Source organism: Marmota monax, unplaced genomic scaffold (genome assembly GCF_021218885.2).
Source record: "Marmota monax isolate L192 unplaced genomic scaffold, Marmota_monax_Labrador192_F-V1.1 WCK01_AAM20220418_F8-fsc00014, whole genome shotgun sequence".
NCBI classification, from domain to species: Eukaryota; Metazoa; Chordata; class Mammalia; order Rodentia; family Sciuridae; genus Marmota; species Marmota monax.
Window position 1 is genome coordinate 12,184,978 of NW_026695222.1, and position 23,176 is coordinate 12,208,153.

General features: G+C 57.8%; 1 protein-coding gene and 1 long non-coding RNA gene across 3 annotated transcripts; one reads left to right on the top strand and one right to left on the bottom strand.

Moving 5' to 3' along the window:
* Positions 1 to 4,740: 4,740 nt before the first annotated feature.
* LOC124085861 (uncharacterized) lies at positions 4,741 to 9,826 on the bottom strand. The gene is made up of 3 exons (XR_006849603.2): positions 9,638 to 9,826; positions 6,853 to 6,941; positions 4,741 to 5,885 (listed from the first exon to the last, which is right to left on the bottom strand). It is a non-coding gene; the product is annotated as an uncharacterized LOC124085861 (long non-coding RNA).
* On the top strand, positions 7,413 to 20,276 carry Slc52a3 (solute carrier family 52 member 3). Of its 2 annotated transcripts, none has more exons than XM_046433873.1 (5): positions 7,413 to 7,502; positions 14,086 to 14,707; positions 15,963 to 16,468; positions 18,595 to 18,718; positions 19,161 to 20,276. In XM_046433873.1, exons 2-5 carry the CDS (start codon positions 14,096 to 14,098, stop codon positions 19,371 to 19,373), a joined length of 1,455 nt encoding a protein of 484 aa, XP_046289829.1. In that variant the 5' UTR covers positions 7,413 to 7,502; positions 14,086 to 14,095; the 3' UTR covers positions 19,374 to 20,276. The 2 variants fall into 2 exon arrangements, with proteins under 2 accessions (XP_046289829.1, XP_046289830.1); XM_046433874.2 differs by lacking the exon at positions 7,413 to 7,502 and adding an exon at positions 10,994 to 13,812.
* Positions 20,277 to 23,176: the final 2,900 nt, after the last annotated feature.

Consider the following 23,176-nt stretch of genomic DNA (forward strand, 5'->3'; position numbering starts at 1 on the left):
CTGGATTTACATCTTACTTAATTGTGTTGACTTAACTGTCAGCAGCCGCACAAGGCCGGTGGCCACCGCACTGGACATCAGGACTCCGGAGTCCAGGTTGTCTCTTCCCAGTATTTCCTTCCAGGCTTCCTCAGGGAGAAGGGACCAATCTGTGTTCCTCTGTGAGTTGCTCTCCCAAAGTGGCTAATTTTAACAGAGAGGCAGCCTCAGACTTGGAGCTAAGGTGGAATTTTTGTTTCTTTTTTAAAAGTGAATTGTACATGCAATAAAATTAACTAATTTTAAGGCTATACTAGGGCAAGCCGGGCACAATGGCACATGCTTGTAAACCCAGCAACTCAGGAGGCTGAGGCAGGAGGATGGCAAGTTCAAGGCCAGCCTCGGCAACTTATCTCAGAACCTAGACAACTTAGCGAGACCCTGTCTCAAAATAAAAATTTAAAAGGGCTGGGGATACAACTCAGGGGCAAAGCTTCCCTGGGTTCAATCTCTGGTACAAAAATAAAAAAACACACTAGGATGATTTTTGAAAAACTTATAATCTCTTACCACCATCATAACAAGAACCAATATCCATGACCCCCCCAAACTTTCCTTGCACCCCTTGACAATTCCCCCTCCTTCCTACCCTGCTGGTCACTCATCTGTTTTCTTTCTCTGGAGTTTTGCATTTTCTAGACACGACTCATTTCCATTCCATTGTATTTTCTAACCGTGGCAGGTGATATTCACTTTCCATCTACAGAGCTATAAAACTTTTTTTTCGATTATGTTTTTTGAGGAAAGGAAAATAAATTCACTTAAAGAACCTTAAGCCACCCATAGAACAGGGGATCCTGACTATGGCGACAAGGACCCTGGTGGAGAGAAGCGGGGCACCTTTGGGAACCAAGGTTCAGATAGGGTGGGGGGCTGGGGGGGGCGGTGTAGAGCCCTTGCCCGGCACGTGCCAGCACAGAAGGAAGGGGGGCGGGGAGAGAGGGGGGAGAGGGAGGGAGGGAGGAAAAGAAAGAGGGAAGGGACGGGAAGGGGGAGGTGGCCTGGCGTGGAGCAGGTGGCCCAGCGGGAGCGGGCAGATGGCGGGGAGTGGAAAGCTGGGCTGGGGCCGCGCCCGGGGCGGGGCGGGGGCTTTCCCCTCCTCCACCTCCAGCCTGCGGGGCGAGAGAGGTCAGAGGTCAAAGGTCGGGCCTGACAGATGGGATTCTGCGCGGCGAGGCCTGGGTGCGAGGGGACCTCTGCTGAAAGGAAGTAACCTGTCCGCGCGGCCCCTCCTCGCCCCAGATGGCAGGTCCAGCCCGAGGGGCGTGGGTGGCCCCTGGGTGAGGTCGTGGCCCGGGTCTTTGTGGGAGGGAAACCCCAGGCCCCCCTCTCCCGGCGCTGGCGCGGCCCTTTCAGCTTTCAACTTGAACCCTCGGCTGCCATGCGAATCAGATGCAAATGAGATGCAAATGAGATGCAAAAGCGCCCAACCGCCTGCCTCCCGCGCTCTCGCCCCGGGGCCCCCGGGTCCGCCGAGTCCCCAGCACCCGGCAGGGGCTGGTCCGCTCACCCGTCCCTCCCCGCCCTGTCCCTGTGCGTCCTCCGCAGCGCAGTGGCCTCTTGCCCACCCCACCCGTCCTCTTCCCTGGGAACCTTCCCCTGGCCTCTGGGTCAGGACAGCCCTCAGTCGTGTCCCAGCCCTGCAGGGACCGGGCCACACCCCTGCCCAACTCCGCAGGGTCCCAACGGCTTCACCTTTGTCTTGCTGCCTGTCTGCCTTCCTCGTCCCAGGGTGCGCTCCAGGGAGGGAGGCTCTGCACACAGTAGGTGCTCAAGGAACACTTGTGAAGGAAGGAAGAAGGGAGGACCAAATGCCCATCGCGAGACCCCTGCGGATGCGGACCTGGGAGTGGGGATGTGGTAGTCTGGGTTATGGCCCAACTACGTGCCTGGCACTGCTGGGGTGAGGATGTGGCAGTGAACAAGACAGGCCGGAGGGGGCGAGGGCTGGAAACAGAGAAGCCCAGGGGATTACAGGTGATCCCAGGTAGCTCCAGGCCCAGGAGAGGGGCCCCTGGTCCACTCCAGCTTCAGGCAGGCTTCCAGGAGGAGGTGACATCTGGGCAGAGGCTGAAGAGTGAGCAGAAGGTGTCCCGCAGAGCACAGAGGTGAGAGGAGGAGGTCTGGAGCTGGACGGAGGTCACCAGGGTCCTGGGGACCCCATGGGAGTGGGGGTGGGGGAGGGGTGGGGCCCTATCCCGGGGTCATTGTGACTCCTCTACATCCCTTTCAAACCCCATGACATCAGCAAGAGAGCCACCTTCATCCTGCTCTGCCTTACACAAGTCCCCACCCACATCCTTACGGCAAACAGAGAAGGTCCCCGGTCTGGGCTCACAGCTCCACCTGACCTGGGGGCTGAGCGGGCACAGCACCATGTCCATCTCCAGGGCTGCACTGTGTCCGTCTCCAGGGCTGCTCCCTCTGTGACGAGATCTTGCTCTCCCTTTAGAGCGTCAGACTTCCTGTTACACTGAGTCCTTTGTCCACCCAAGGACACACTTTATGGGCCATGGGAAATCAGTGGCCGACTGATTATTGGATATCAGAGAAGTGTTACTATCAGGCAGTGAAACTACGGCCCCGTGTATTTCAAGGAAATGGTCTCATTTTTTTTTTATAGATAGCTCTGTGTCCTCTCTATCAGGGCCACGCAGGGTCCCCAGCTTGGGGGTCAGGGTGGAGGCATCCTGACCTATTGCTCAAGCCCAAACCTCCGTCACTCTCAATTCGTCCTTCCCCCTTGCCCCACATCCAGTCAGTTGCCCCTCCCCGATGTCATTCATTCAGCCAACAAACACTTATTGAGCCCCTTCTGTATGCCAGGCATGGACTAGGCACCAGACCTCAGCTGCAAATGAAACAGACACAATCTCCACTTGTGGAGCCAACGCTAATGGGCAGACAGACCCCAGATAAGATTTATAAATGAACATATAACAACAAACCAGGACACCACGGGAACAGGGCAGAGGTGCAGAGCAGCCTGAGCTGGGGTGGATTGAGGCATGAGGTTATTTTAATGAAGGAGTCACTTATGGGACAGAGCAGAGACCTGAATAAGGTGAGGAAGGAACCATGTAGTTACCTGGGGAGAGTGGACTAGCAAGTGCAAGGGCCCTGAGGCAGCCAGACACCAGACTGGCTGCGGTGGAGCTGGCTGGGGAGAGGGAAGAGAAGCAGGTAGGTGCCCCTGGGCAGGGGTTACTGAGCAGCTCCGGGGAGATCTGAGCAGGGAATGGGCAGGTTGACAGCGTCTTTTTGGCTGAGAATGGGGCAAAGGGGAGAAGGACAGAAGTAAGATAGCAAATGAAGTGATCATGGCAATAGTCCAGGCGAGGCGTGGGAGAGGTGGACTTGGCCATGCCCACGACAGGGTGAGCGGCAGCCTTCTGGGCCCCGGGGATCTGCAAAAGGGTCAGAGTGGAATTCCAAGGGATGACTGGCAGCTCCGTTTGGGGGGACCATGTCCTCTGTATCCTCGGTGCATGGAATATAGTTAATTTCAACAAATAATTATGGGAAGAACATTTTTTAAAGGGAGGAGGAGGGCGCCCTTTTGTTTTAGGGGCGAACTTTTCTGAAACCCATCAGACATCTCCATCTTGTGGCGAATTCCTGGAACTGCACGCCCTCGGGTTCTGGGCCTCCGCTGAGCTCTTCCGCCACCGACAATCACCCACCCTCACTGGCTTTGCCCTTGAGGACAGGAAGGTCGGCCTGGGGTTGAGGTCTGGCCTCCATCTCCACTCCACCGCCGCCGCTGCACCTCCAGACCTCTCGCTGCGGTCTTCCACCGCGGCCTGAGGCTCCCCAGCGACATTCCAGGTCTCCCCACTCCAAGGCCCACAGACGACCTCACCTAGTGCCAGCCCCACTCGGCCCCAGCAGATGATGATGACATTTCCTGGGCTGGAACCTGCACCATCCCACACTGCTGGATTCCAGCCTGAGGGCGGGCGGCGTGCTCTGTCTGCCAGCACAGACACACACACCTGGAATCTGCTCCCTCCCCATTCCGTTCTTCCAGCTTGGTTTCAAGGACATGCTTCCCGCGCCTTCCCGCCTTCCGAGCCCTGACCTGCTACAGGTGTCCTGTTCACACAGGAAAGGAGGCCCAGGTCTGGACAGAACAGGGCAAGGGGGCGGTCCCCTCCCTTAATCTGCATGTAAGATCTTTATTGGTACAAGACAAAATAACATTTTATGTTTCTTTTGTTTCTCTTTCTCCATTTTTTTTTCTTTTTAAAGTAATTTTTGATTTAAGGTTACACACCTAACAGGTGTCCAGACTCCTAGATGATTAAAATACTTCAGTTAAGGCTAAATTTCCTTTTGATCACTCTCCATTTCCCCTCCGTGTCCCCTGTCCTGCTACACACACACACACACACACACACACACACACACACCTTAAAAATGTGTAGAACGCATTCGTGTCCCCCCGCCCCCCCCCCAACAAATGAACTGTATGCACATATTTATCCTCGAATTTCTCCCACTCTGTTCTGGGCTCTCGAGCTCAAGTTTAATTTTTTTCCTTTTCAATAATTATTTGTTGGCATTAACTCTGTTCAGAGCTTGCTCGGATGTAAGATCAGGTTGTCTGGGGGGGTCTGTGTCGCGCTGCAAGTCCCTAAACCCCTGTAACCATCCCCCCCCCCATCACTTTTTCACCCTCCGCCCTATTTTCCACTTTCCGCCTTTCTCTCAACCTGGCCGTAGGCCCACACGACGCCCTTAGGGGAAGGTTCCAAGTCCCCGAGCCTTACAAGGTCCCCCGGGGCCGATCGCGGGCCCCACGTGCGCTCGGGACTCAGCGCCGCCTGGCGGCGTCTCTGGGTGACTCCAGCCGCGCCCGGTCCCTGAGGCTCACACGGGCCAGGAGGAGCCGCGGTGGCCGGAAGGGTCCCGAGCTGGCGGGGCATCTCTGCTCCAGCTTCGGTCCCGGGCAGGGTGCGGGCCTCCACGTTTGCGGGGGCCGGGGCCGCGCCCTGGGGTGGACGGAACCCGCGGTGCGCGTCGGAGCGTCCCCTCCGGAGGGCGGCGGGGGCCTCGCCCCAGTTCCCCGCGGGGTGTGGGTGCCACGGTCTCTGCGCAAGAGCCAGACGACAGACCGGCTCCTCGTCCAGGGCACCTGGCGTCAACACCCCGGGGCTGTAGGAAGGGGCCGGCCACAGCTGACCAGCGGCGGGCCTCAGGGAGCACTGGGGACAGCCCCCGCTCCTGGTCCTCCTGCAGGGGACTTTCTCTCCCTCCCGGTGGCTGTTCTGACTCCTCCCACTAAGCAAGTGACTCATTTCGTGTTTAGTTGTCATCTCCTAGAGCTGGCACTTAATCCGTAGTCGGTGAGTGACTTCCACTGAATGAAGGTCTCCGTGTGCGGGACACAGAAAGAGGAGGGGACACCAGGTGGAACGTGACCAGTGGGTAGTGCCCCCCACCAGACGGAGACAAGGGGCTGGGATGTTTCTCTGTTAAAAATCACTCAGCGGGGACGGCACTGCGCAGGCCTGTAATCCCAGCTACTGGGGAGGCTGAGGCAGGAGGACCCCAAGTTTGAGGCCAGTCAATAAAATTTTAAAAGGGCTGGGTATTAAGCCCAATGGTAGAGCCCTCTGGGTTCTGTCCCCGAACCACACAGAGGAACAAAGCCGACCTACCCGCGGGGTGGAGGGAGCGCGAGGCACCGGCTTCCCTAGGAGGCCCTAGGCCCGGGCCAAGGCCCAGCACCGCAGGGGGCGGGGAGCTGGGTGGGCTGGGAGGTGGCTCCCTTGGAAGAGGGCTGTCCTCAGCATGCACAGTTCTGGGTTCAGTCCTCAGCACCACGTGTTAAGTAAATGTGTCTAAAAGGATAAAAAGAAAGAAACTTCTCAGAAAATAGTCTATTGAATAAACAACAGAGGTTATAAAATTTCCGGAGAGCACAGGAATGGGGAGAATATATTGGTTGGGTCCTGTGTGGTGGCACATGGCTCAGCGGCTCAGGAGGCTGAGGCAGAAGGATGGTGAGTTTGAAGCCAACCTCAGCAACTCAGTGGGATCATGTCTCTAAATAAAATACAGAAAAAAAGGGGGGGGGATGTGGCACTCCTGGGATCAATCCCTGGTACAGAGAGAGAGAAAAGGAGAATATATTGGTTGAGGTTCATTCATGAATGCAACACATATTAAGCTCCCAATGTATGCAGGGTATTAACGATAACAGGAAGATTTCTTTGGAGGAGGGGCATTTGAGACTGGCTTGAAATTTGGATCAGATCCTGCCAGAAAGAGATGAGGCAGAAGGAGATTTTACTGGGAGAATAAGTCTGGAGAATCTGGTGGCCCCGAGCTACGGTGGATACTTAGAGAGTGGCAAGTGGCTCTGAGTGTGAGTAGCAAAGGTGACAAACAGGAAAGAGGGACAGAGTTGTCAAGGTTTGCTGGTCTTGGTTGCAAAAGGACTTAAATGTGAGGCTTAGTCCTTTTCCTGAGTTTGGTGAGCAACAGGGAGTATCTGAAGGTGATGATAAGGATGTGCTTTTTAAAAATATATTTTTTTAGTTGTAGATGAACACAATATCTTTCTTTATTTTTATGTGGTGCTGAGGATCGAACCCAGCGAGGCGGGTGCTCTACCCCTGAGCTACAGCCCCAGCAGGATGTACTTTTTAATTAAAAATAAAAATAACATGAGAGGCAACTGTGAGAAGATGGCTGGAGGTGAGACTGCAGCAGCAGGGATAGGGGTCAGATCTAAGGGAACTTCCTTTTGGAGTTGGGAGGGGAGCATCAGCTAGGAAGGGGGGTTGGGGCCAGGAGTAGCCTCACTCTTGGAGTCCTTGCGGAGGACAAGCCTTCCTGGCTCCCCGAGGAGCAGAGCCTTGTAGTTCTTAACTTCTGAGCCTCAGTTTCTCCAACTGTAAAGCAGAGAGTAAAAAGGGCACCTGCGCTTACGATCGCGGAAAGATCTAAGCACATATTAACTCTTACTGTCGCCAGGGGCGCTCGGCGAGCAGGGAGACGAGCTGTGTGACTCCAAAGACTCCGGACTTCTCTGGGCCTCGGTTTCCTCATCTGAACCCCAGGAGGAAGGAGGGGGGAGGAGCACGCCGGCTGCCATGCTCGCCCTGCCCCCGAGGGGGCGCCCTCCCCGCCGACAGCCCAGTGGCCCTTAAGGTCCAGGACTTCCACCGCCCGCGCCGGGGACCTGGATCCTGGTGAGGGAAGTCCTGGCGCCCCGGGGTGGAGAGGCAGCTGCCTGGGCAAGTCCCCTGCCCGCTGGGGAGGAGCCGGCAGAAAGGCGGCTGCAGGAAGCGCTCGATCCAGCAGGCCCCTCGCTGAGATCCCGCGGTCTGTCGCCGAGCTCCCTGCTCCGCGGCCCCGCCCACCCCGCCCTCCCCGCGCGGCCGGGGCGGGGACAGGTGCCGGGCCCCGAGCCTCGCGGCCCGCCCATCAGAGCCGGGCCGCTGGACCAGCCGGTGAGTGGGCCGCGCTGGGCGCCGCGGGAAGAGCCGCCGATCCTGGGCGCGGCCGCCGTCGGGAGCGCGGGGCGCCGGGCGGGGGGCGCTAGTGCGAGGACGGCGCGACCGTGACCTTTGTCCTAGTTCCGGGCTGCCGGGTCGGAGGAGGCAGAAGAATGGGCGGGAAGAAGGGCTCCTGCCCGGCCGCGGGGCGCGTGGTGCTGGGCGGGACGGGCGCGCAGACCCGCCCGTGGCCACCCAGCCCCGCTCCGCGCCACCGGCCACCGTGCGGCCGCCCCTGCCAGGTGGGAGCTGGAGCCTCACCAGCCTGGCCCGGACGGGGGTTGGGATGGGGACGCAGGGGAGGGGAGTCTCCTGGGGGAGGCTTCCCCGTCAAGGACAGCCTCGGGGGAGGCCGGAGTCCCTTCCTGGCCCTGGGGGGAGTGAAAGGAGGAAGGGAACTCCCAGTCCTGCTGGGAGCCCGCATTGTCTCCTCCCTGCTGGCCGCTGAGCCTGGCGAGCCCTGGCCTCCCCAGACCCTTTCACGGGAGACCCGAGGCCCAGAGAGGGTGAGCAGCTGGCCTGAGGTCACCCAGCCAGTGAAAATGGACCTGAATGACTGCCACCACCTGGGGTCAGGGTGGGCAGCGTGCAGAGCAATCACTGGCTCTTCTTGGGGCCTTGGTTTCCCCACTTTTTGCAAGGGACATTGAGTTGGAATGAACTTAGGGAAACTCTGGGGTCGGGGGCAAGCACAGGTGAAGACCTCCTAATGTGCGTGGATGTGAGCTGCACGCTCAGGCTCCCGGCAGGTCCAGCTCCTCCTCTGCCTCGTCCCCTCCTGGCCTCTGCTCCTTTTCCCTTCTGTCTGTCCCTCTGTCTGTCTGCCCATTTCTGCTTCTGGCTTTTTGTGGTCAGTCTCCACCGCGCTCACCCCCGTCTCTCCCTCTAGGTTTTCTGAGTTGGACCCTCGGGGCTCCCGTCCTGCCTACTCCAAGCCCACCCGGTCCTACTTAGTCTCACTCGGGTTGGCCAAGGCCAGGCCCTGTGCAGAGCCTGCCGCGCGCCCCGAGTTCTCCAGGAGCCTGGCACCGGGGACACCACTGACTCAGAGGCTTGTCTCCTCGGACCAGCGAGCACTGGCCGGGCCAGCGTGGCCAGAGTATCCCCAGGGCCGAGGCAGGTCTGCAGTCCAGCCTACAGGGCATGGTGCCCGCCAGCTGCCCCATTGCCCACGCGGAATGAGGACCCAGGGTGGCACCAGGGGTTTGGGTGACCCAGTCACGGGCAAGGCAGGGGCCGCCCAAGCACTGGGGAGGAGGACAGCCCCCCTCTCCTGGAGAGAATGCTTCCTTCCCAGCCCGCAGCAGGTGGACGCCAACTCGTGTCCCTGGGCTCCTGCCTGATAAGGCCAGGAAGAGGTGAATCAGGACAGTGACCAGGGGACGGCCCTTGGGCTCCGATGGCCAAGACCAGGCGGGTGGGGAAGGAGATGGGGCAGCCCCCAGTGGGGGTGCTTAGCCCTGGGGAGAGCCCTGCCCCCCCCCATTTTCTCCAGCCTGGGACTCTCAAGTTCAAGGACAGACAGAGCAGGGGGGCTGAGAAGGTGGCTCCGTCTTGCGGTGCTTGTGGGCACGCGCCAGGCCCTGGGTTCAGTCCCCCCACAGGAAAAATATAGATAGTGCCACAGGCCCGTTGGCCTGGGCTGCCCCTCGGGCTTCCGTTGCCACCCAGGCTGGAGGGCCGTCTGGAGAGTCTGTGTCACCATCCTCAGAGCTTGCCCACTGGATCCTGGGGACCTGGCAATGTCTTGGGGCTTTCTCCGGCTCTCCTGGGCCTGTCCTCCTTTCTCCCCTCCCCAACCCAAGTGCTAAGGAGGCTGCAGAGGGTAGAAACCCGCACTCAGCCTGGCCCCATCTCTTCCCACCTGCACCCCCAGGCCTCTCTCAACCCCGTGAGGAGGCTGCTCCGAAGGCCCAAAAGCTGTCAGCTGTGCATCCTCAGGGAAATTACTCTCCCTTCCTGAGCCTGAGTTTCCTCCGCTGGGGCCCGCAGACCATCCTGCTGCCCACCTCGAGCCGTGGTGGATGAGCACCCCGACACAGTACACAGCCAGCACCCGCCAGCCTGGGCTATTTGATTCTCTTTTTTACCTGGATGATTTCAGCAGCTTTCTATCAGGGTGACAGGCTTCTCCCCCGCTGTGCCCCTGGCTCTTTGTGATTATCCTGACCACAGCCAGCGTGTTAAACATTAAATGAGAGCCGGTCCTCCTCTGCCCTGGAATGGGGCTGTGGGCTCCAGAGAGAACACTGAAGCTCTCACCCCAAGCCCTGGGTGCCCCCCTGATCCTGCTTGGTGGCAGCCACAATGGCCACCCACCCAGCTGATCTTTAAATGCCCAAATCTATTTCTGGGTCGTGGCAGGTGAGGCCCCACCCCAGGGCCTTTGCACTTGCCCTCTCCACCCTGGACCCTCAGGGGCACCCTGCCAGCTGTTCTTCCCTGTGGCTCCTGCCCTGCTGACCGGCTCTCTATTTGTTTTTGTGCTTAATGACTGGCTCTTGGGTACTCCTGAGAGTATGGCTGTTGTCCAGCACATCGTGCACAACCAATAAATTCTCTGTTAAGTAAATCAGCAAGAACTTCGGCCACTTGAAAATAGATGTTTTTTTTTCTTTTTCTGTGTGTGGGGGGGGATGGAACCCAGGCAGCTGCGCTCAGCTCCACCACTGAGCCCCAGCCCCAGCCCCAGGTTCCTCTTTCAAAGTGCCAGCCATTCGGAGCCAGGCCTGCGGGAGCCGGACCCTTCTGCCTGGGACAGCCCCTCGCTGTAAGTGGCAGCTGTCCCTCCCTGTGTCCCCCAGGCCCAGGGGCACATAGCACCTTGGAGGAGCAGGAGGTAGCTTGGGAGTGCGCCAGGGCAGGGGACAGGAGGCGCGCAGGCGGCCACCACCTCTGTGGCAGACTAGGGAGTCTCCTGGAGGAGCCAATGGCTCCCTCAGAGGCCACCGCTGTGCGATGCCAGGTCAGAACCCAGACGTAGGGGGCGGGGCTGCAGGCCGGGACCTGAGCGTCTAGGTGAGTCCAGGCTCCTCCCGCAGCTGCGCAGAAGCGACCCAGGGCTGCCGAGTGTGACGGCCCCGGCTGAGCCGCCACCCACCTGGCCGCCACCGCCGTCTGCCGCCGCCCTGTAATTATTTACTGACCCTCGGTCGCGTGTATCATTTATTGCCTCCTCTGCCCTTCCGGCTTTGGTCCCTTCTGCTGTCACCGCTGGAGTAGTCTCGTCAGCCTCGCCACCCTCCTGTGGCTCCATCGCACCCCCCGGCAGGGCTGAGGTCACTTGGAGAAGTGCTCTTCAGAACAGAGAGGGATCGTAGCAATGACAGTCGGTGTCACCCAGAAATGACTCTTGAGTGCCAACTTAAACTTCTGCCACCAGGTTCCACACGGGGCTCCTTGTTCTTCCCCCAGCCCCCCCCCTTCTCTCTATTTTTGCATTTCTCTGTAAGACTTTGTCCCTGAGGTCCAAGTTTACTCGGAACCTTGCAGCGTCTTTTAAAGGTGTGTCTCAGTGACGACGTTCGTTAGGTTTTGATTTTTGATCAAATTCAGATTTCGAGAGGACCTGCGTTCCCGCATCAGGACACGGGTGGCCCCAAGGGGTCAATGTACTTATCAGCCTGTGGTTACCAAAATCAGCCATGTACCTCCTTGAACCTGTGTCTCGGTACACGTAGCCAGTGTTTTGCTGTAGGTAAAATAAGTGGCAGGCAAGACAGAAGTTTAAGAGCTTCAACTTTTAAAGAAGCAAACAAAATAGCTCAGCAAAGGCACAGCAGGGCTGTGAAGGACGTTCCCGACTCCAAAAATCCCAAGGGAGTCCAGTTTCTGTCTAGCCTCCTCTCCATCCTTCCTAGTACAAAACGGCTGCTAGAGTTCTAGTCCTCACCTCTGGGCTCCAGACAGCAAGATGGGGGAAGAGAAGAAGGGCGTGCGCCTGAGCAGGGATTGCAGTTCCTCTGGAGGTCAGTGGGGGAGCCTAGGTTCAAGAAGGCAAGTAGGATTATTATTGCCACCTGGGCATAAAGACCTGTGTAGACAGGCCTTCCAAAATAATCCTGATAAACCAGAAGCCCTGAATTTTGAATGCCCGCCCCTGACTTGTGGATGACAGTGGAGGATCCTCTCAAACTCAGCGGATCCAAATCACGGGTCTGCTGACTGGCTCGGCCAGCCAGTTCCCGGTTTGCCCACCCTGAGCTCGGTCACGGGGCAGGGTCCTCCACCTTCAACCTGCCAGGTCACAAAACAGCCCCTTGCCTCCTGGAGCGTCCGACTCTGGGCATCTGTCTGTGTCCACCAGAGCAAGACCATCAACACAGACGCCGCAGGGCTCCGGGAGGACCCCGGGAGGCTGGGCAGCCAGATGGGCTTTTCTGGGGCAGGATCTTGCAGGAAGCCAGGATGACAGAAGGTGGCCAGGCTGGGAAGGACAGCAGGGATGCACAGGGGTAGCCTGGGGCCTCCCTCTCTCCTGGGTCCACTTGGCAGACAGGTGCCAGGCCCAGCCTGTGCTTCTGAGCCTGCTTCCTGCCTGGGAGAACACAGCTTAGTGACCTGTGGGGGGCCCGAGGCCCCCAGAAGGGAGGCCATGGAGCAGGCTGGAAGCAGCTCTGGTAGCCTCTGGGCCTCTGGGACCCAGGAGAGGGACTGCCAGAGCCTTGGAGGTTCCTGGGTGAGGCGTGGTCACCGGGACAGGGCTGCTGGTCCTACAAGGAAGGAGGAGTTCAGGCTGAGCTTGCTCCAGATCCCATGTCCCAGCTCAGAGCTGGGAACGTTATCCTGTTTTACTTTTAAGTATCACAGGCTAAATTTCATGTAAATTCAAAGAAAACAACTCTTGTCACCAAACCTGGGATTTCTCAGCAGCAGTAGCTACCCTTAGCGCATGCCCAAAGTGTGCCAGGCACGAACTCACTGATGTGTCTGCATCTCATTGAAAATCACAAGAGGGCAGGTGAGGGCAATGAGGCACAGAGAGGCAGAGTCACCTACCTAAGGTCACCCAGCCAGGAAGTAACAGGAGCTGAGGTCAAGTCCAGGCAGTGGCTGCAGAACCTCATTCCTGAGCTCTCTAATATTTGGGCTCAGACTAAGGTTAGATTGAAGGGTGTTCGTAAGAGTTCCAGTGGGGTGATGCTGGTGGTTGGACAGGTGGTACACAGATGGCAGCACACGGCTGCTGGGGGCTGGCAGAGGTGATCTCCAAACCCTGTCCAGCTACAGAGACCTGTTATTTCAGGAGGGAAAAAAAGCCAGATTCAAATTTTATTCCAGGTAACCATATTTTTTGTGTTGGGTAATATGTTTGACTAGCTCACAAGTTAAAGCCACATAAAGATAGCTAGGCAAGGTGGCGCACGTCCGTCATCCCAGCGGCTCGGGAGGCTGAGGCAGGAGGATCACAAGTTCAAAGCCAGCCTCAGCAACTTGGTGAGGCCCTCAGCAACTTAGCAAGACCCTGTCTCTAAATAATATATATATATGTATATATATAAAAGGGCTGGGGATGTGGCTCAGGGTTAAGTGTCCCTGAGTTCAATGCCCAGTACAAAAAACAAGAATGACACTAAAAGATCTGGACTGAGGGACCCCAGGTGTCAGGTTGCTTCAGGCAAATACAGCGTGGACCACGTCCTTCCTCCTCCGCTATCTGCGGTTTTGCCCCCTGGATTCGCTCCCTTTGAGACCTCTGCCTGTCGCTGGGGAGACCTCCCCCTTCCCCGTCCTCAGCCTGCCCAGGTGGGCTGTCCCTGCAGGTCACTGAGCCTCCCCTGGCCTCTGCCACTGTCTCCCACCTTTTGCTGTTGCAAGGGGGCAGCGAACGCTGACCTTGTCCATCAGTCATTTCACTCAGCGCAGGTGACCTTTGGCTGTGGGACAGTCTCCTGGTGAGAAATGGCACCTTGCATTCATTTTCCAGATTAAAGAGAGTGGTCATCTTTCCTGCGTCCCAGACTTCTTGGTACCTTTCCTCCAAGCCGTTAGATCCTACCCTTGGCCCCCTCCTTTCTTGGGTCTTTTGTTCTTGAGGGTAATACCGCTTTTTAGGAATTAGAAACATAAGCCTATGTACTTTGTACTATGTTGCCCACGTCCTTGTTTTGGTAGGGGGAGGTGTTGGGGTTTTGTTGTTTGAGACAGTGCCTTGCTAACTTGCGGAGGCTGGCCTTGATCCTGAGATCCTCCTGCCTCGGCCTCCTGAGCCACTGGAATTACAGGTGTTCGCCACCACTCCCAACCACCCTTGGACTTTTCTCAGGTTTGTTGTTGTTGTTGTTGTTGTTTGCATGTGTGTGCTTGAACATTTACTCCTGTGAACGTCTCAAACTTTTCTTTTGTGGTCCCTGGATTTACAAGTTGTGCTTAAGAAAACCTTATTCAGAGGCTACTTATAAATGCATTTGTGTTTTCTGCTGATAAAAGCAAACAGGGAGAAAAGTAAGGGGCGGGGGGACCCTGAACCCCAAAGCCATCTCTTGCTTGGTGATGAACTTGACTCTGAGCTCTCTCACCTGGTGTCCTCCTCTGTTAGCCCATCACAGATGGACCTGGACACACAGTGGCCTCTGGCCCGGGACAGACCCGCCATGGCCGCCCTCACCCACCTGCTGGTCTGCGTCTTCGGCATGGGCTCCTGGGTGGCCATCAATGGGCTCTGGGTGGAGCTGCCCCTGCTGGTGACGGAGCTGCCCGAGGGCTGGTACCTGCCCTCCTACCTCACGGTGGTCATCCAGCTGGCCAACATCGGCCCCCTGCTGGTCACCCTGCTGCACCACTTCCGGCCTGGCTGCCTTCCTGAGGTGCCCGTGGTCTTCGCTGTGCTGGTTGTGGGCACCGTCGCCTGCGTCCTCTTTGCCTTCCTCTGGAACATGACCTCCTGGGTGTTGGGCGGCCAGCACAGCATCGCCTTCATCGTCCTCACCTTCCTCTTGGCCCTGGTGGACTGCACCTCCTCTGTCACCTTCCTGCCCTTCATGAGCCGGCTGCCCACCCACTACCTCACCACCTTCTTTGTGGGCGAAGGGTTCAGTGGCCTCCTGCCTGCGCTGGTGGCTCTTGCCCAGGGCTCCGGCATCACCTCCTGCGTCAATGTCACGGAGACATTGGTCTCGACCTCAAGCCCTGTGACTTCCAGGAAGACCTACGTCACTCAGGTACCCAGCAGGGCCTGGAGCCATTGCAGCCCTGAGCTTGGCCCTGAGGATACGGGAAGGAAAGATGGCTCCCCGGTGGGCTCCTTGGCAGGACCACAGGTTAAAGTGACCTGAGTCTGGTAGGCAGCAGAAAGGTCATTCGAATGATGTACACACGCACGGGAGTGTCACAAAAATATGAGATTTAAAGAAGGACCAAAGATGGGGAGCTTAGGTAGCAGCTGGAGCTACGGAGAGGAAGGGGTTGGGTGGGATGAGGTGAGAGGCGAGTTGAGGAGGGTGCCCAGAGGAGGAGTGTAGGAGGGACCCTGTCCCTGTCCCTCGTGCAGACATCTCAGGTGATGAGAGCTGTCATCTGTCTCTTCCTGGAACGGATGCCTTTACTAATGAAAATGTCCTTTTGAGATGTAAATGTCCTCTACACATCAAATCATTTTGGAACTGCTCCCCTGTCTCCAGTTTCTCAAAATAACCAGCTCAAAACAACCCGTGCCACAGAGGTCTATTTTGGGGTCGTGCATTAGTCAGCTTTCTGTCACTGTAACAAATTACCCAAGAAGAACACTTTTTTAAAAGAGGAAAGGTCGGATCTGGCTCCACAGTTCCAGAGGATTCAGTCCTCGGTTGGCTGGATCTGAGCTTGAGGGGAGGCAGAAGGTCTTGGGGGAAGAAGGCAATGGAGGGACGCTCCCAGCTCAGGGCAGCCAGAAAGCAGAGGGAGGAAGGGAGGGAGGGGGAGGTCGAGGGAGGAAGGGCTGGGGACAAAATATGGCCCCCAAGGACACACTTCCTTTAACTAGGTGGCAAGTCCTAGCCTCCACCGCCTCCCAACAGTCCCTTCAGATCAGGAAGCCATCAGTGGACAGGTCGGAGCCCGCAGGATCCAGCCATTTCCTCTGGACACTGGGGCCCTGGGGACTGAGCCTTGACGATGAGCCCTCAGGCCACATTCCAAATCCCAGCCCCAACAGGTGGCATACTCTGGTCTGTTACAGTCAGGTTTTGGGGTGGTGTGTCCTGAGCCCCAGCTCGAGCAGGACCACGCCCCTGGGGCCAGGCCCCCTGTGGATGGGGCTGATCTGAAGTCCCTAGGGTCAGATTTGGTTTTGGAATCCGCCATAGCATTTATCAGTTATTGATGATCATCATCCAGGATGATTTATATCATGATAATAATCCACTCTCTGCTCGGGGGCTCTTGGTGTCACCCGCGCTGACCCCCCGGGACGTGGCTGACCGCTCTGTTCCTCCCCAGGGAGTCCGCAGCGCTGTCGCCTGGGTCCCCGCCGGGAGGGCCGGCTCCCTGGGCCGGCTGGAGAGCCGCTACCTCCCGGCGCGCTTCTCGCCGCTGGTCTTCTTCCTCCTGCTGGCCTCCATGATGGCCGGCTGCCTCCTGGCCTTCCTCCTGCTGCAGCAGCAGGCCCGGGGCCGGCAGGGCTCCATCGAGGACCTCCTGCACTCCCAGGTCACCCTGCACTCCATCCAGCCGCGGGAAGGGAAGGACGAAGGCCCCCCAGGCCCCGTGGTCATCCGCAGGGGACAGGGGCATCGGGAGGAGAAGCCGGCCACCCACCGCCCGGCCCAGCTGGCCTTCATCTACACCCTGGTGGCCTTCGTCAACGCGCTCACCAACGGCGTCCTGCCCTCGGTGCAGACCTACTCCTGCCTGCCCTACGGGCCCGTGGCCTACCACCTGTCGGCCACCCTCAGCTCGGTGGCCAGTCCCCTCGCCTGCTTCCTCTCCATGTTCCTGGCCAGCAGGTACTGCCCAGGGCCCTGGGGGGCCGGGGAGCGTCCATCCAGAGCCCTGATCCCGAGCCCCCCACTGGGCGTAGGTCACGTCAAGGCTGCGGCTTCCGAGGCCCCCTGCCTGCTGCGCCCGGGCCTCCCTTTCCTTTGGGGTCCTGAGGACTGAAGCCCGGGGCGCCCTACCCCCGAGTGACAGCCTCGGCCCTTCCGATTTTATTCTGGGACCTTGTTCTAGTGAGCTTTTTTACTTCCGTGACCAAAAGACCTGGCAAGGACAATCAGGAGGAAAGGTCACTGGGGGCTCAGGGTTTCGGAGGTCTCCGTCCGTAGACGGCCAGCTCCACCGCTGGGGCCCGGGGCGAGGCTGAGCATCACAGCAGAGGGGTGTGGTGGAGCGAAGCAGCTCAGGACATGGCACCGGGGGCAGAGAGAGAGAGGGAGAGAGAGAGAGAGAGACGGAGAGAGAGAGAGAGGGAGGGAGGGAGGGAGAGACAGAGAGGGAGAGAGAGAGAGAGAGACAGACAGGGAGAGAGAGAGAGAGACGGAGAGAGAGAGAGAGAGAGGGAGGGAGGGAGGGAGAGAGAGACAGAGGGAGAGAGAGACAGAGAGAGGGAGAGAGAGAGAGAGAGGGAGAGAGACAGAAAGGGAGAGAGAGAGACAGAGAGAGGGAGAGAGAGACAGAGAGAGAGAGAGAGCGAGCTCCTTGCCACAGACAGTATACACACCCCAAAGGCACACTCCCAAAGACCCACCTCCTCTAGCCACACCCTACCTACCTACAGTTACCCCCAGTTAACCCATTAAAGTGACTTAATGCACTGATTAGGTTAAGGCTCTCATAACCCAATCAGTTCACCGTTGGAATTTCTTGCATCGTCCCACCTATGAGCTTTTGGGGGGCACCTCATATCTAACCAAAACAGACATGGGCTCACTAAGTAGCCCAGTCTGGCCTCGAACTGGCAATCCTCCTGCCTCAGCCTCCCGACTAGCTGGGATTATAGGTGTGTACCACCACACTCAGCGGGTTTCAATTTTTTAAAAAAATATCTTTATTTTATTCTTATGTGGTGCTGAGGATCGAACCCAGGGCTCCGCACATGCCAAGTGAGCGCGCTACCACTTGAGCCACATCCCCAGCCCCGGCAGGTTTCAATTGTTAATAACTCAAGTGGTTTTGACTCAGGGGCTTCAGATCCCCACAGGAGAAATATCCGCCTCAGGACCTTGACCTCTTAGGTCCCCCCATACTCTCCTGACCACCCCTCTGTCCTGTCTGCCTCCACTGGCCGCTCAGACCTGTTCACCTCCACCAGCCCAGGGGGAGAACGGGGACAGGAGAATTAGGAAATGGCAGGACACTGGCTTTTTCTCTGTTGGGGCTTAAAACCAGGGAGCAAGGAGAGGAGGGTTCGCGGGAGCAGGGCCGATGGCCGTGGACCCACAGGGTCTGCAAGCCCAGAGGTTAGGTTTATAGCATCTGAGAATCTTGGATGTCATGGGTGTGGATGGTGGGACCCAGGGACAAGGAGCTCGAGGGAACGACAGGTCTTTGGTTGTCGGGTCGAGGGTCTGGAGGAGGGCTGCCTGACCGCCTGCCAACCTCGGGTGTCAGGAACAGTGCGCCCGGCCAGGGAGGGCGGGGAGGTCACCCAGCACCCCTGCAGGGCCCTGCCAAGATCAAAGCCACCTTTCATCAGCCTGGCTTCCTGGCTGAGACTGAGACTGTCACCGGAGGAAATGGCAGCAGATAAATAAAATTCCAGGCAAAGCCCAGGGCTGGAGATAGGCCCTGCCCATGCTGCTCCTGTAGGTCATGGTGGCCCTGAAGTGTCCCATTTTGCAGGTGAAGACACTGAGGCTCAGGGACCAGTTAAATGGTGAGACTGGGTTTGCACAGGGTCCACCTGACACTGGAGTCTGTGATTCTTCCCTAGCCGGGAGGCTGGGCCCTGCCATTAATGCTCAGGGTGTCCCGGCTCTCAGGAGCCTCTCCGTCCCACTTGAGCTGGGGAGCCTGCAACCACCCTCCTAACCTTGAGCTCTGGAGGTGCCGGTCATTCCACATGGTCCCCAGGAGTGGAGAGGGCAAGGTCAGGCTGCTCAGCTCCCCCACTCACCTCCCCACTCTGCCCTAGGTCTCTGCCCTTCCTGGGGGTCCTCACAGTGCTGGGGACCGGCTTCGGGGCCTACAACATGGCCATGGCTGCGATGAGCCCCTGCCCGCTCCTGCAGGGCCACTGGGGTGGGGAAGTCCTCATCGTAAGTATCTGGACAGGTGAACAGCCCTCCTGCCCTCACCTCTTAGCCGGCCCGGGGAACCCCAGGGACACCCCTAGTAACCAAAGTCTTTGCCCTTGTCCTCTCCAGAAGCCCCTGGTGGGAGGGTCCCCTTCTCATTGGAAAGTGGGGCATGGGGGGAGGGGTGATGGTCCAGCCTGTGCCCCCAGTGCTACCCTCCGACCACGTGTGCACACCAGTGGCCTTGGCGCTGATGCCCCTGACCTGATGGTGGAGTGGGGAGCCGCTGGGTTCTCCTCTGCCCTCAAGGGGTCCCCTTACTGGGCATCCCTGAGCCCTGTGGGGTCACCCCCACAAGGGTGTCCTTGAACTCCCAAGCCATTCCACGGTTTCCCTTAGCTCTGTGCGGTCACCCTGTGAGACTCCTGGACCCCGGGGCTCACTGTCGCTGCCTTCCCTGCAGGTGCTCTCCTGGGTGCTGTACACGGCCATTCTCAGCTACGTCAAGGTCATGCTGGGTGTGATCCTGCGCGACCGGAGCCGCAGCGCCCTCTTGTGGTGCGGGGCGGCGGTGCAGCTGGGCTCGCTGCTCGGGGCGCTGCTCATGTTCCCGCTGGTCAACGTGCTGAGGCTCTTTTCCTCGGCTGACTTCTGCAGCCTGGACTGCTCTGCCTAGGCCGTCGCGGGTGGCAGGCCCATGGCAGGATGCCAGCCGCGCCTGACACTTGCAAACTGGGCTTCAGACAGTCAAAGGGAGCGCCCAAGGGCACAGAGCCAGGGGTGGGGAGCTGGGAGGCAGAGGCTGAGCCTTTGAACCGTGAACAGGAGGGATTGGCACAGGCCTTTGGTGAGACCTGGAGTCGCAGGCCCAGCCCTGCCTCCAGCTCTAATGCGGTGCCTGGGACCCACTAGTTCCCAACTTCTTCTCTTTGCATACTGAAAGCTCTAATTTGTACCATCCAGCTGGAGACAGGCCTAAGAATGTCATAAGGGAAACGGCTGGGAGGCGAGCTGCCCTTGCAAGCTGTGTGATCTTGGGGAAGTCACTTGACTTCTCTGTGCCTTGGTTTCCTCATCCATAAAAGGAGGATTATGAGAATAGCTCTTACCTGGCGTGCCTGGCACAGGGACGAGGCAGAAGTACCCAGCGTGTAGCAAGCTGTCCTGAGAGACTTCATGATCTGAAACGTGCAGTCATAGCAAGACTCCACCTGGAAGTAGCCAGAGGGCTTGGAAGGGGCCCGTGCCCCAATGGATTCATAGAGCAGCTTCTTCAAGACAGATGGCGGTTTACCTTTTCCCGTGTGCGCCCCACACGCCCCTTCCTGTGCCCCTCCCTGGGTGGTGGAGCCCTACCCCTTGGAGGGTAAGTGCCCTCCTGAGTGTCAGGGAGATGACTTGGTGGGACCCCACCCCCAGCCTCTGAAAGTGACCCCACCTGGCTGCAGACTGGACGGCGAGGAGCTTTAGAAGCAGCGGAAGCCCGAGGGCAACGGGCGGATGGTCATTGTGTTACTTTTTGTTTTTCTTTCCTTTTGCTTTTCTTTTTTAATAAAGACACTCCTTGATTTTACACTCAGATCAGCTTCAAAGGAGAGAAGTCCAGTGGGAACCCCCACCTAAAAAGGGGGGAGGGGTATCAATATAATCAGTTTTCAGTCAAGGCTGAGTTCAGAGAGGAACAGAATCAAGTACAGAAAAGGGCGTGGCCCTGGGATTTCTGTTCTGTACTGTTTGTCTCCTCTGCTTGCCAACACCACCACACACTCCCTCCCAATTTATTTTACATAGTGTTACTACATGTTTCAAAAATCAGAAAATAAACAGGGTTCAGTGGTGCTCACCTGTCATCCATCAGCCATTTGGGAGGCTGAGGCAGGAGGATAGCAAGTTTGAGGCCAGCCTCAGCAATTGAGTAAGGCCCTGTCTCAAAATTAAAAGGGCTGGGGATGTAGCTCAGTGGTATAGTACCCCTGGGTTCAGTCCCCAGTACCTCACTCCATTGAAAAATATGAAATGGTGAACAGGGAAAAAGCTACTGTCCCTTCCCTGCATCTGCTCAGTTCCTGTTTTACACACACGTGTGCAATTGTGCACCCAAGCCCTTTTTTTAGTTCCCTGTTTCCCCCTTTCCCAAGATTATGCAAATGTAAGAAATACAAAGAGCCCCTCTTCTTGGACCTCATTTTACAGAAAGAGCAGCAAACTAAAGAGAATCTTATACTTTGCAATCAACGCAAATGGAGAGAAACTTCCGGTCCTTCCTCGGGGCTGCGTAGTGTTATATCAGATGCTGAGGTTAAGAGACCACTCTCCTCCTACCCCAGAAAACCTCTACAAAAGTAGAAGAGAAAGAAAGCAGTTCTTTTTCCAGATGAGCTTTAAACCCGACTGCAGAGTGTCACCCAGGGAGCCCACAAGAGGGTGCAGATGCAGGAGTGGCCCCCTTTCCTATGGCCAGGTGGGTACGGCGCTCACACACATGCTCTCCAACAGTAACCAGTCCTCAAGCAAGGTGACTAGACGGCAGCATTGGTGACATCGCTCACTCTGAAATCACGTGGTCCTTGGAATGGCCCCCTGTGTCTGCTAATTTCTTTATCCAAAGGAAATATAAACTGGTATCTTTACGAGGTGGGTTTTGCAACCTGTCAGTTGGGCTGCTGCCCCCCGAGGAGGCTGGCAACAGAGTTGCTATGTTTCTTGATGTTTGTGTCCTGGAGATGGCACCCAGGTCCTTGGAAACGGTGTTTCTAGGCTGTAAACTGGCAAAGGCGTCACAGATCATAAAAGGGCTCACATACATCTAAAAGGGACAGAGGAAGAATTCACAGGTTTTCTACCATACATACCCGTCAGTCAGCGCGTCAGCCTCCACCTCGACTATGGGATGATAAAAATCTCCTTCCTGGGATCTGTAGGGAGTCATTGGACTGATAGGTGCAAAGTGCTTAGCACTGCACTACAAACAGTAAGTACTTAATACATGTCACCAGAGCTGCCACTTTGGGAGAATATCCACCCCAGTCCTCTGATGCCCCTGAGCTACACTCCTGCCCACCCTCCCTCCCAACTGAAGTCCAGCTTGGAGGCTGGCCCCAGACCAAGTGACCAGCCCAGCCACCCAGTGCCTTCACAGTGAGATCGCCAGCCAGGGCCTGCAGTCCCAGCTGCTCAGGAGGCTGAGGCAGGAGGATTCCTTGAGTTCAGGGGTTTGAGGCCAGGCTGGGCAACAGAGCGAGACCCCATCTCAATAAGTAAGTAAAACAAGAGTGAGATGGGGACTCGGGGCTCAGCCTGGGGCTGGCAGGGGGCCAGCTCCCTGAAGATGCCCCTAACCTGGTGTCTGAGGCAGGCAGGAGGAAGGGAGGTGCAGCCGTGCGGGAGGGGCCTTCAGTGTGTCAATCACACTAGCAAGAGCCTGGGGACCAGGCGGCAGGGTCAGGCAAGCCCTGAGAAGAACACAGGTGGGGACCCAGGGCAGCCCACGGGCCCGAGCCTGGGAGGCCTGGATTCTAGGAAGTGGGGCTGGGGGGCCTACATGGATTTAGGGGGGTTGACATTAAAAGGGGCTGCAAGAGACGTAAGCAGGCTCAGAAGCCGCCACAGCCTCCTGGGAAGGACCCATGGAGCAAGGTACAGAAAAAGGACAAAGTCTTCCTCTACCCAGGCCCCACTCAGACGCTGAGAGAAGATGAGATGGAGAGTTGGGGGTTCCCAGCCCTTTCCCCAGAGACCACAGCCAGAGTGGCTGACATACAGCTGGCCACTATAGCACCCTGCGGTGGAGGTCCCCAGGAGACAGTCCCCCCTGCCATTTTGCTGGGTGACACACTAGGGCTGACTTTTAGAACTGCCTGGAAGCCAGACCAGACCAGGGCCCGCCCATCGCCGGTGCCCTGGGGAGCTTGACCGGGTCAGTCCTGGATTTGGGCGAGGCCAGCCCCTGCGCAGGAATCCTGGACCCACGCCCAGGTTCGCCCTGCCCCGTCCTTCCTTGCCTGGGGTGAGCCCTGTGCTTCCAGGGCAGGCCACTCCCAGGGGCCTGTGGCTTGGCCTCTTTTTAAGGCTTTAGCCAATGGCCTGGGGCCTGCCTGTGGGTCCCAGGCCCTGGGAATGGGGGCTAGCACAGTGGTGGCCTCTGGGCTCCACGAGGGAGGGACCAAGTCTGGACTGTTCCCTCTCCCTGCTCCTGGGGCCCGGCCTCACCCTGAGAAAGTTTGACAAGGACACCCATGACCTGCTTCCCAGAGCCTGCGGGTACGTGACGCCTTACATGGCAAAAGAGACTTTGCAGGTCTAAGCAATGAGCCCCTAAACGCAGAGGATCATGAGACTCAGCAGGGAGGGGAGCAGAGGGTGCCGCAGGCACCCGGGAGATGGCGGGGTGAAGCGTGGCACGCCCACCTTTAAGGGGTCCAGGGACAAGACTGAGAGCGCCAGGAAGCCTCAGGAGGGGGATGACCCCAGAGCACGGTC